This window comes from Hermetia illucens, chromosome 3, assembly GCF_905115235.1.
Source record: "Hermetia illucens chromosome 3, iHerIll2.2.curated.20191125, whole genome shotgun sequence".
NCBI classification, from domain to species: Eukaryota; Metazoa; Arthropoda; class Insecta; order Diptera; family Stratiomyidae; genus Hermetia; species Hermetia illucens.
The window spans coordinates 35,316,257-35,329,554 of NC_051851.1; the positions used below are offsets into that span (position 1 = coordinate 35,316,257).

General features: G+C 42.9%; 1 protein-coding gene across 12 annotated transcripts in view; it reads left to right on the forward strand.

Moving 5' to 3' along the window:
- Window positions 1-610: 610 nt before the first annotated feature.
- LOC119652433 overlaps window positions 611-13,298 on the forward strand; it is a 30,250-nt gene continuing 17,562 nt past the window's right edge. The window contains exon 1 of one of the 12 annotated variants that reach the window (XM_038056562.1): window positions 611-1,098. In XM_038056562.1, coding sequence (XP_037912490.1) covers window positions 1,035-1,098 — 64 coding nt within the window. In that variant the 5' untranslated portion in view covers window positions 611-1,034. Of the gene's footprint in view, window positions 1,099-11,417; window positions 11,549-13,298 lie in introns of those variants that run through there. The other 11 variants (XM_038056571.1, XM_038056572.1, XM_038056563.1 and 8 more) reach the window with 11 other exon arrangements.

Consider the following 13,298-nt stretch of genomic DNA (forward strand, 5'->3'; position numbering starts at 1 on the left):
ATCTTTAAAATCTATTCCAGGTGATTTGAAGTCATTAACCGGAATTTTCCATGTTCCGTCATCTGCATTGGAAGTCAGTAAAATCAGTTCTTTGGCTCACTATGCCAGTGATATAAAGTTTTTTATTGGCTTCATATTCGATAGCATGTGGCGTTTATGATACTCTTTATATCCTTTCTGTTCTATGATTCGTTTTGACACTATCCACTCTGAGCACGCAATCAGATAGAATTCCGTAATTTGCATACGAGTGCAGACTTTTTTCGGTGCATAACTCCTCAAGGGGAGTGGGCTAATCAAATTCCTCCTGCGAAGAATTCCGATACTAGCTTGATTGTAGGAATAGTTCCTTGATTGTTTGTTTACCTTCCAATTACCATGACTGCAAAGTGGGCCAACTACTCACACCAGCACAATTCTTTCCTACAATTCGTACACTCGTGTATTAACCGTAGGAAAGTAATGAATGTACATTTGCCCATACTTTGCCGGATAACTAGAATTCCACATTACTTACTCCACGTCGAATCCTTGTATAGTAGGAATCTACCCTTCCCAGAGTGCAGTCACGGAGCAGAAATCGATAACGAAGACAACACAGGGAAGCCGGCTGCCGCCAAAACTCCTCATCTGCTCCCCCTTGGCACATCCGCACTCCTTCCTGAAAATTACACCAGCTCGTTGGAGACTTGGAGCCCGCTGCTAGCTTGTCGCTAGATTGCTTTCTAGTGTAGTTTGGCTAGTAACGAAATGTGGACAAGTCCGAGTTCGCGGCGTGAAATCCATGAAGAAAGTGCAATGCTAACGGACACTTTTCGCTGATGTAGTTGCACCGAACTGCTTGGGATAGTGTAGTGTAGTGCGTTGTGCTCAATTGGAGGTTATCAAAGGAAATGCATTGATAGTGGCAATCACTTTGGGTTCCTTGTGCTTTTGGATAGTGAAGTGTAGTGGAGAGATAGCTGTTAGTATAATTTACCCGTCCATATTCATAGTGTAGTGATTGGCTTGAATCAGGAGTCATCAGAGGGAAGATGAACGAAGGGCATCGACCGCAATTGAAGCCAGGCGCCCAAAAGGCTCTGCGGTGGTTAGAAGGTAATAGAATAGGAAGCAAGTGCTTATGAATGGCTGTTTTATTCGGGGGAATGAAGATGTTCTAAGGAAGTCTGATCGCGTGCTAGCTGCTTCACAATTGACTGTTTTTAGATCAAGGCGAAAATATTTCAATAATTTTGTATACCTGGCATTGTTCCCTGCCTCATGCATGCAAAAGTTACGATAACTTAGTTAATCCGGTATCATTGTTAATTTATATTTAACTCCATTGGGGAACAATCTATATTCCCTTGAGTATTGCGTTATTCATAAAGACGATGATTAGCTAATAAATTCACAGATTAAAAATGCACATGCATTAATAAAAACACGCATTGCAAAGTAATATAGACCCAGTATGTACCTCCAAGGAATCAAGTATTCCATTAGAATAGTGTCCATTGCAGCTGCTAATTCTAATCTAATATAGTCGATGTCGTCACCACACCTGAGGTATTACAAGCAGAACTAACGTGCATTAAAAATTGGTCTCCATTGTACGCATTATTATTATTAAATTCACTATCTCATAGGCGCTAGGCTCCAGGGGCTAGTGCGCTCCGAGTAATCCTAGACTTGCGTGAGAACTGTAATTAGAAAGTGCGGGTGCCTCACATGCAAATCATGTTTAATTTATTTAAATTCCTACAACACGATTTACTCACTAAAGAGCCTAAACATTCCTAAGGGTCGTAAAAAGATGTTCGTTGGAGTGTTACAATGAAAATGTTGTATTGATTTTCTTTTACATGAAATGTAAGCATGGGGTTAATAGGGCGAAACTTGTTTTCCTCACCATTAAATTGTGATGAATTCATTGTTTACGAAACTTTTTTGCTTTGGAAAACAAAAAGATCGGAAAGATAAATATCTTCCACATCCAGATATAGAATGACATAGGCAGAGGCTTCAATAAATACGAGTATAATCATGATCAATTTTATGGGTTTTAATTCCGCTATAATTTTTTTGATCTGCGCAAAATGATGTCATTAAGTCCAATTGAAATTTATTGGAGTTACTCCTATATTCCGAAAGCTTTATTTATTTATTCCTTGAAATAAAGCCGCGAAATTCGGATAATTGTATTTCATTGGAACTTGTTGGTAGTTATTCTATAGAATCGTATGCTAACGTTTTAATTAGCAAACCTCCTGAAATCCTTTAATTTTAAAACTATTCAGAACTTATTTAAGGGAGTCATCCCGTGGAATACGGTTTTTAAGGTTTTGTTTGCAAAACAAAAACTTATCAAAATCGGTTCAATGTCTGTCTGTCTGTTTGTCTTTCCGTCACACGCACAGAAACGGCTATACCAATTGGCACAAAATTTGGTGAGAAGGTGGGGACTGTGAACGCCGAGACATGCAATGAGTGACAACTTTCAACTTTGAGATTAAGGGAGGGGTCCTCATACATGCGAAAGGGGAGTGTAAATTTTTTTTTCACACAATATAGTCATTTTGGGTATCAAATGAAAGGTCGCGATTATTATTTTTCGATGCCCGCCTTATTTTTGACATTTGTTGGAAAGGTGGGGAGTGGGAGGGGTCAAAAGTGATGATTTCTTTAACGGACCCATTCTCAGAAACTACTCAACCGAAAAATCTGAAAAAATATGAAAAAATCATGAAGGTACCTTTATACGGTGTCCAGGGCTGAAAATACTCTCCATATTAGTATCTGCTCAAATTAAGTTAATAATAGTATATTACCATATTTTTCAGGAAATCGAGTAAAAGCCCCCTTAAGTTTGTCCTAGAGTTATAGTAGAGTTGTAGTAATATAGATTCTAGCATGAAACACGTTATCCCCCCATGATCGAAATCATAATATTACTAACAAAGTTACAGTAGCTCAAAGTTGACTTTACCGTTTAAATTTACTGTAACTAAATATTAATATCATCCTAAAGTGAGTAATCTACATCCTAAATGCATACACATAACGGGCTACGTACAAATGAGATAGTTCGGCACTCAAATATACTCACAGAAGAAACAAACAAAACCTTTCTTAACTGAAGCGTCGAGCTTCAGGTTTCCCGACTTGTTTTTATCTGCTGTAGGCTAACTTCTTTGCATTTGCCAATAATACTGAACTCCTAGTGTGAAGCGGTTTACTATAATCAATACAGTGCTTTCCAGATCAAATTATTTGTGTAAATGGATTTTTAAAAAATAAAGAGCAATTGAATTTTTAACTCACATAGGGAAGCTTCCGGTTTCCCGTCTTGTTTGGTGTTTTCGGCGGTAACCGCCTCTTTGAAGCGTTCACTGCGTGTATCATCCTCGGTGCTCATTTCGCCTCGTTTAAATTTAGCAAACCACTTCTCAATGGTTGATTTTCCTGGTACAAAGCCCGAATAATGTTTATTAAGCCAATCCTTGGTTGCAACAGTATTTTTCTCGCCAAAAAGCAATGCTTTATTCACACACGAAATTTCTTTTTATCGATTTTCTCCAAACTAATAAAAGTTGCTCTATCCCACAAACTAATAGTTCGACAGCTGCGAAATTTGTACACGCGTGAAGGTTAAGGTTAACTAAAAATCATATGGATTTAATACTAGTAGAACCATCTGTGTGTTAGGCCAAAAAAGGTCTGCAAAAAATGTTTGCTTTGATAATTTTGACTGATTTATATGTTTTTTGATACGCTGAATCTAAAAATGAATTCCGTTTTGCTGTAGCACGTCACGTTTCTTTCACAAATTTTACCTATTTTCCCCAATGGCATTACTCTAAAGGGATATGTAACTAGCGGATATAAAAATATGTTAAGGCATATCTATTATTTTAAAAAAATTTTTATTATTTATTTTTCAATTAAAGGAGCAATATGCATAAATTGGTTGTTTCTTCGCTGTAAAGCTGCTCTGATCTTATAAATAATGCCTGGAATCTCCCTCTGTAGCAGCCAGCAGTAGTCTTCCATCATTCTTATGATCCAATCTCCTTAATATCTTTTTTCCATCTTCTTGATATTCTGATGTAAACGTTCCCCATTCTCTTCACTCACAGCCCCTAAATTCTTAGAAAAATAGTCCATGTAACTCTAGGTTTATGAAACAACTCAAGGCTTGAAAATACGTTAGCATTCTTTTGAATATATTTTTGTAATCAGGATCTTTATTGTTACCGAAAAATATCACCACAACATTCTTAGATACGAGCCATCCTTGAGTGTGGAGATTTGTCATGATTTTGGAAAACTCCTGATCCGCAACATATTTCCACGGTTGTGGTCCACGGAACTCTCTTTCTTGGGCAAGCCCCAATGACACCTTGTAGCCACTTCGGTCACGGTGCTCCCAGGGTAGAGGTAAGGCAGCGTCTGATGAGTTGCCTCTACCCTGGACGAAACCGCAAGATATATACTTTTTGCGTATCCAGACCTTACTGAACGAGCCGCGCATATTATGTCTCAAGGCATTCCCATCCCGGTTTAGAGTTCACCTGGTTGGACCTAAATGCCTTGATTGCTGCTTGGCTGTTAATCAGAATAGCAATGTTCTGCCCCCTGTAGTTTCTTTGGAGATTAAACGACGCACATCTGCGTGTGATCAGTTGCTGGTTTAAGCTTATATTAAAGCCACGATCTCCCAGTTTGCCTTGTTACCTCAACGTTTTTCAAACTTCTTATCGAAATGAAACCTCGTTGTCACACACGTAAGCCAGCCTTTGGAGTTTGTGTAACTCCCTGGCTTGTGTGCTGAGTTCAGTTCTTTCTGCCCAGATTACCGTTCCATAGGTAATCATTGGCCTTACTATTGCAGTGTATATCCAAAATAGCCTCTTCGGGCTGAACCTCTTCCCCTGCTATGGACCTACAAGTCATCAGAGCCCTTGTAGCTTTTCGACAAGTGCTACCGACATACGTCTTCGAGAATAATTTTTGGTCTAGCATATTTCCCAAATATTTAACCTCTGTTTCTCGTTTCACCAATATGCCATATAACCTTATGGTTCTCCGGTGATCAAGCTTACGTTTCTTCGTGAATGGTACTCTGGTGGGTTTGGCTGGATTGATACGCAGTCCCACCTTCCTGCACCAGGCACTAGTAACCCTTATTTTGGATTCTATCACATAGGGTATGTTCATATTCGCCCCTACAGATTAAAACAATGTCGTCCGCGTAACCCTGAACTTGTATTCCTGTATTTGTTAACACGTCCAGGAGTTAGTCTACTACCATACTTCATATAATCGGTGGTAGTGCCCCGCCCTGTGGACAACCTTGAGTAGTATTTATGACAATAGAATTTGTACCTCTCATTACTTAATATTTGCATACTCTCTAACATTTTGCCCATCCAGAAAGTCAGGGTGTTTCCCACTCCTTTGCGGCTCAGGGCATCTTATACTCTGTCTGTGTTATCGAATGCTCCTTCGATATCCAAAACCTGTTGACCGTTCTCCCCGGTAAGCCCGGTTTAGAGTGAAAAGGATCCTTTTTACCCGCTTTCGGAATAAAGACCGCTTCTGCACGGCTCCATGTCTTTGTATATATCCCAAGGCTATGCTGCTCCTTTCCACCCTTAGAAGAAAATCTAAGATGGGTTCTAGGCCTCTCTGGATTAGAGCTGGCCCTTTTATTCATTGTAGGGTTGTCAGGCAGAATGATGTCGCATACAGCCTTGGGGTAAGACCCCGGGAAATGAGTTCTGAGAAGCAGGTGGGCTCTGTCCTCCTCATTCTTGATAAATGCCCCATTCTTCTCTCGACAGACAGAAGATATTGCCCATTTTGGCTATTGCTTTGTATAGCCTGGTTGCTTCTGTGCTTTGTTCGATCCCTTCACAGAATTCCCTGAAGCTGTTCCGTTTTGTTTCCTGATCGCGTTAGTATACGCAATCAATGCATTTTTATACTTCGGCAAGTCCCCGGTTTGTTGTTGAGGTTTTCCAGTACTGTTTCTAGTTCCAGTTCGCTCCTGATGTAGACGCGTGCATCCCAATACGTTCTCTTGGAATTCCTTATTATTCTCTTTATTTCGGAGTTGCTCTCAATGTCGAATTTGATTATTCTGTGATCAGACATAGAGGGCTCTTCCGACACTCTCCACTCTCCTGACCACCCCGTTCATTAAATTATTTCTTAGAGTTATGTGCAGTACTTCTCGTCTAGTATTAATAGACAAAGGGTAGTTTCCTTCAAATTACAATTTTTGGTTTTAAACGTGAACACATATTTCGGGAGCGACTTACCCCCCTCATCAGTACAAAGTTACTAAAAACAATTACGATTATAAGATTTCTTCACACTTCTTCCGTAATTACTTAATCACTTTTAAAATTTTTAAACTATCAATCTAATTACCACGGCCAGTCTTATCAATTTCGAGGGGTAATTGCCTCAATTTGTGTTTAATAATCGCGTCGCGTGTTTTCTCAAAATTCCCAAACTTTTCCAGGGGTTTAAAGTTGTCGGTCGGTTTGCATGACGCAAGAGCTCAAGATTTTCCCGTTGAATGGTATGGCCTTCTTCGACAATGTGCGCTGCCATACCATTCAACGAGAAAATCTTGAGCTCTTGCGTCACGCAAACTCAAAGACAACCTTGCACCTTGGGAAAGTTTAGAAATTTTGAGAGAAGACGCTTCGATTGGTGACGCTGCTTCCCAGACTTCGTGATGGGTATTGGCATCGCAGGGAAGTGGTAGCGCCCTCTTCTCACAGTGCGTTACCAGTTTAGCAACTAGCTCCGGTGGAACCCGAATATCATCTCCTGGGAAGTAGTCACGACTGCCTCACGAGTGCTCACTTGGACTTGGATAACCACAAGGTCCCCGGCCAGGAACTCCGAAAGACATATGTATTTTAAATTACTTTTAAGGATTGTGCAAGCTCTTGGTTTTTCGCAAGAGGAGTCCCAAATTACCTGCATGCTTCCTCCTTGCAGAGCGCGAATCTGCCCTCGATACACCCAGGTCTCTTGAGCAGGCACTATTCCAATGTCCTCCGTGGAATTTGCCCTTACAATTACCTCAGATGTTACTTTCTTATGATGGGGGCTTATCTAGGCTATCTTAGGCTCCGTTATTGTTTGGAGCTCTTCTCCACTGTCGGAGTATCAACCTACTCCTACGACATGGCGCTTTCTTGCGCGTCGCTATCCACCCTAAGATATCTAGATCTAGGTCGTCCAGCTCTGCTCTTCACTGGCCAGCAGGTCTAATTCCCTGGCTGATCCAGTCCTTTCCGGCTCTATGGCTTCCGAGATTTCTTCGAGGACCTCGGTATGCTGTTCACCCGGTGTCTCCTCCAAGGTGTTTTTCCTCGGCTTTTGCTAGTGCACATGCACGGGTATGTTGCCAAATCAATAGTTGATATGGCAACTCCGACGTTTGATTGCCTCCAAGGATTAGTCATCTACCCCGATCGTAAGGAGTCTACCGTTGCCCTTCACCTTGCTTTTGAAGACTCTCCATAATCGCTTATGGAGATCCTAATTCTGAGCGATTAGGAAGTCCGTAAGATCTTCTGTTTTTATTGTTGCGGCTTTTGGGAAAAATAATGTCAGCATGTGTGTTCCTGGCATATCATCCCCAGCATATGTTGACATTTCTGCTCCTTCCCAGCTTGACAATTTAGGAACTATAGTCCTAAACCACAGTGTCTTCCGTCGCGCAGTTCGCCATTATAAGACCTGGCCGAAAGCGTATCCCGGTGAACACAAGTTTCGCCGTCCATCGCTTGCACATCTGCCTGCTGACAAGGTCTTCGATAGTTTCCTGCTCCTCACGAGTGAGTATTTGCTCGGGAAACTTTTTTGGCAGAATGGCCAGTCGAATGACCTTGACCTCACTAGCATAGCTAATGGCGGACCTCCCGATTCCTGCCTTGATCAATGACCTGCCCTGATTTTCTTCCCGCCTCTCCTGGTTTCAGGCCTTCCTTCATGTAACATTTAGCACCTGCGCCACTGAGACCTGTCTAATTGATCTCAGTCGTGCTTTTGCTTGTCCTTGCTTTTTGAGCAGTGGTTTTTGTTGGTTGTTGTCCTCGCAGTATACCAATGTTTACCTTTGATCTACTGCTTCGACGTTGTAACTTGGCCTTTCTTGGGTGTGCCTCTGCCTGGTTAACCAGTTCGTGTGCGGCACGAGGTCACGTTTCTTTTGTTGTATTTATGTTGTATGTTATTCATTTGATTTCCATCAGTATGGAGGAGGAGGTCCGCCGTACCATAAGCACCCGTAGCACGGTAAGATCAACTACTCACTGAGGCGACCAGGTATCGATGAGGCTCCGTTCGAATGCAGTCAGTTACCTTCGACTGCAAACTATCCAATGGGCACGCTTCGCACAACACTTTGGATTGGGGAAGGTGTTTTTCGGCCCCACAGCCTAGATCCGTAGCGTTTTGTTAATAGTAGGGTCACCTCATACAGAGCGTGGCTATCACCATTCATTAACGGCGTTGGTGGATAAGAGGCTTGGCCCTCTTGCTCTCTTGCTGAAAATCATCCAGGGATTATTCCCCCAGCAAGAGGAGAGCACCGACACATTCCAACCACCTCTGAATGTGACGGCAATCCCGCCAGTCACCAGAGACGAGCTGCTGGAGATCTGCGGTAGAATACGAGACAATAAAGCGCCGGGTCTGGACGGAGTACCGAATAAGGCCCTTAAGCTTGCCTTGAAAACCAGGCCGGACATGTTCGCTGAGTTGTTCGAAGCGTGCATGCCCGAGGGAAAATTTCCAGCGGCATGGAAGCGACAGAAGTTCGTACTTCTGCCTAAACCTGGCAAACCTCCAGGTGAACCATCGTCATGCCGACCCATATGTCTTTCGGTAACGGTGGGGAAAATGTTAGAGCGGGTAATCTATAATAGATTACTCCCAGTTGTTGAAGACCAAGGCGGCCTTTCAAATTGGCAATATAGGTTCCGAAAAGCCAGATCAACCATTGATGCCATCAAATTAGTAGAAGGAGTGGAAAGGGTAGTAGCAGCCAATATTGCGTGGTAGTGACCCTGGACGTGAAAAATGCATTCAATTCGGCCAATTGGAATCTAATACGGAAATCCCTAGCGAAGGTTGGTATTCCCTCCTATCTCATTGCTATCGTCGTTAGTTATTTAACTGAAAGGAGGCTCTGGTATGACACCGATGACTGAACCCAGGAGTACGTTGTTTCCGCGGGTGTCCCACAGGGCTCGGTATTGGACCCACTACTGTGGAACATCATGTACAACGATGTACTTACTCTTCCCCTTCCGGAGGAAGCCACAGTGATGGGTTACGCTGATGACATAGCGCTGGTTGTTGTCGCAAAGCATCTCAAAGATGCTGAGTTATACTCAAACGAGGCAATCAGTGCTGTCAAATGCTGGTTAGAGAGTTCTGGTCTGACGCTTGCGGAGAAAAAAACAGAAGCGGTCCTCATCACGAAGCGCCGGAAGGGAAATTACGCCTGTGTTAGAATCGGGAATCATATCATCACTTCCAAGCCGACCATCAAATACTTGGGGGTGGTGATAGACAAGAAGCCCAGCTATAAGCAACACGTACAGTATGTTTGTGATAAATCATCCACTGCTAGTATGGCTGTGGCGAAGATGATGCCTGTAGGTTGCTTATAGCCAGGGTGGTGACCTCAATCATGCTCTATGCGACCCCAGTTTGGAGCGAGGCGTTGCGGATGTCAGTCAATACTAGCAAATTGAATACAGTCTACAGGAGGACAGCTCTGAGGGTATGCTCTGCCGTCAGGACTGCCTCAGATGATGCAGCATTCGTCATCTCTGGAATGATGCCGATTGACATCTTGGCAGATGAGATGGTGAATATATACCGTGCGAAGTTAATCTCTCCCTTATTGCAGACGAAGAACGCTGAGAGGGAGAGATCCATAAATAGATGGCAAGAGCGGTGGGAACGCTCGGGAAAGGGTCGGTGGACTCACAGGCTCATTCCTGCCATCAAGGTTCGTTGGAGAGACGACACGGTGAGGTTAACTATAATCTCACCCAGTTTCTCACGGGACATGGTGGATATCTCCAATACCTTAACAGGTTTAAATTGGAGACCTCACCCGACTGTCCAAATTGTGACGGAGTTCCAGAGGACATATTCTTCCACTGTCCGAGATTTGTGGAAGAAAGGAGGAATCTAGAGGAGACTCTAGGAGAGGTGCTGGTACCAGAAAATCTGGTGCAGAAAATGCTAGCACATCTAGAGAATTGGGATGCCTTCAACTCCATGATCGCATCTATTCAAAATAAATTGCGAAAGGCAGAGGAAAGGATTAAAGCGCGGTCACGTGCGCCGCGTATAGAAGAAATGGGATGAAGCTAGAGTGAGCTGACTCCGCCCCGTGATGTAATACCTTATGGTGGTTCCGAGGGGCAGGGAGGCAGTCGGGAGTTGTTTTAGTGGGTAAAAATCCCACACGTTGGTGTGTCCAGACCAGTGTCTTTTAAAGATTTCCACCTCCTCAAAAAAAAAGATAAGAGGCTTGGCCGCTGAAAAGCCACACATCGCCCTAGAGGAGAGGCAGCTCAATCTCAAAGAGAGGTAGATTGGGCCCAGGGAGCTCTACTCCATGTCAGCCTATCCTGCAGTGCACTGCTTGACCCCAAAATAAGTGATAACTGTGCCCTTGTAATTAACAGAAGTCAATAGTTCTAATTTACATAATAGCTCGACTTTTAGAAAGAATTCTTTCAAATTAATTGAAGATGATTAATATCCGCAGAGACGTAACAAATATAGGTACATAGATGTGCATGGAAATTTGAAATTACATTCATGACCAATTTGGAATTTTGCCGACAAAAAGTTAATACAAATACAAAAAGCTTCTCTTCGCCGACTTTGTACTGATACTGATAAAGGAGTACTGAGTTGACTCTTCAATCTGGCGATAACCACAAAGGGTAATGTGTAAGAACTAGAATGTCGCAATGATTGTTTCCATGAATTCATGCTGTGGGAATATATACGTACATATTTTATGCATATCTCACATTTTGATAAGTGTCTAAAAGCTGCTACATTACTCAATCTAATTGCTCATAAATGATGAAAACAAATCAGTGGGGCCACAGCGTTTTGTTTGTAGGAAAACAAGAAATAATTGCAGTCGCTATTACTGAAATCGCTGGCCAATCTGATTTCTATCAATCCCATGGCCACTGCGTCTTTTGTTAGTCTAACCATAGCCCCCTGCTTGCTGAATAATTCATGGATGGAGCGACTTCATAACTCTTTTCTGTTCGCTGGCTTCTATCTTCTATGGTGGCCACAAACATTTATAGAACTCGCTGGGAGTAAGTGAGAGTGAGTGGCCAGCGATTCTGTTCGAATTCTGGTTCTGAATCGTCCAGTTTTCATGGGTTTCAGCTTCAGTATGAAGTGGACGGGCGCGTCTATTGAAACATTAAATCGAAATCGGGGCCGAGCTCCTCGTGCATGATTTATTGACAAAAGTAATTTCATGGTTCGTAATATCCTCACGCACCAATCTCCACCCCCATCGCTAATAGCATTATCCAGGGATCGACGCGAGTAATTTGCCTAATGCACTAATCCGCTCAGAAAGGAAAATAAACAGCGATAAAAATCGATAAAGCTAATAAATTTCTAATAAACATATTTTTATCACTATCGGATTTCTCGCAGGAAGTGGATGGCAACGGAAAAAAACGGACGGCGAGTGTGGCAGAAAACATGATAAATTTTTCGGTTTGAATGTTGACTCTTCGTAGCTAAAGCGTTTTCTTAACACCCAATATGACCCCCTTAGATCTAGTGTGTCTGAATGTTCATTACATAAAGAACGATGGAAATACGAAAATTCGACCGCGTTACCGCAACATATGGAAATCACACATATTCCCACAGTTTGGGCGGCTTGGGTGCCCGGAACTGCGTCATATCACGGAGCACCCAACACCCACTGTGGTGTGCTCCCCAGTGCTGAGTGCCCCCGATTAAAAGTGAACTCATCGCACGTTAATGATTCCTCAGTTGTTTGTTTACGTTTTGAAAAGATATCGCAAGATGTGTCCCCCAAGAACGCCCAGACGACACTATGGCTATGCCGATGTATTTCAAGGCTGGCAGAGGTGCAAAGACTTTGAACCGCGATCTGAGACCGATATCAATTCAGTTCTTTATTGTTTAGTTTAAATTCAGAAAGATCTCATCAGAATAGTTGGAGCTCAATAATCTGAAATGAAAAAGTCGAGAAACTCTGATTTTTCTTACAACTGAAGCGCTGAAGTTATTCCTTAAGTACATTATTAAGCATTGTCCATAGCGTTAGTTTATTGTTTCTTTTTAATATTGAAAGTAGCAGTAAGTTTGTCATCATCATCATCAACGGCGCAACAACCGGTATCCGGTCTAGGCCTGCCTTAATAAGGAACTCCAGATATCCCGGTTTTGCGCCGAGGTCCACCAATTCGATATCCCTAAAAGCTGTCTGGCGTCCTGACCTATGCCATCGCTCCATCTCAGGCAAGGTCTGCCTCGTCTTCTTTTTCTACCGTATATACTGCCCTTATATACTTTCCCACCTGGATCATCCTCATCGATACAGATTAAGAGACCCGCCCACTATAACCTATTGGGCCGGATTTTATCCACAACTTGACGGTCATGGTATCGCTCATAGATTTCGTCGTTATGCAAGCTACGGAATCGTCCATCCTGATGTAGGGGGCCAAAAATTCTTTGACCCTATGGTAAGACGTTGCGAGCGGAACAGTTTTTGTAATCTGAAATAGGCTCTGCTGGCTGCCAACAACCGGGCGTGGCTTTCATCATCGTAGCTGTTATCGGTTCTGATTTTCGACCCCAGATAGGAGAAATTATCAACGGTCTCAAAGCTGTAGTCTCCTATCTTTATTCTTCCCGTTTGACTAGTGCGGTTTGACGTTGTTCGTTGGTTGGTTTTTGGTGCTGACTATGCCACCATATACTTTGTCTTGCCTTCATTGATGTGCAGCCCAAGATCTTGCACCAATTGCCGCCTGCTCGATCTGGATGAAAGCAGTTTGTACGTCTCGGGTGGTTCTTCCCATAATGTCGATATCGTCAACATAGGCCAGTAGTCGGGTGGCCTGAAAGAGGATCGTGCCTCTTCTCTTGCATTTACCTCAGCATCACGGATCACTTTCTCGAGTGCCAGGTTAAAGAGGACGCAGGATAGAATATCCCCTTGTCGTAGACCGTTGTTGATGTCG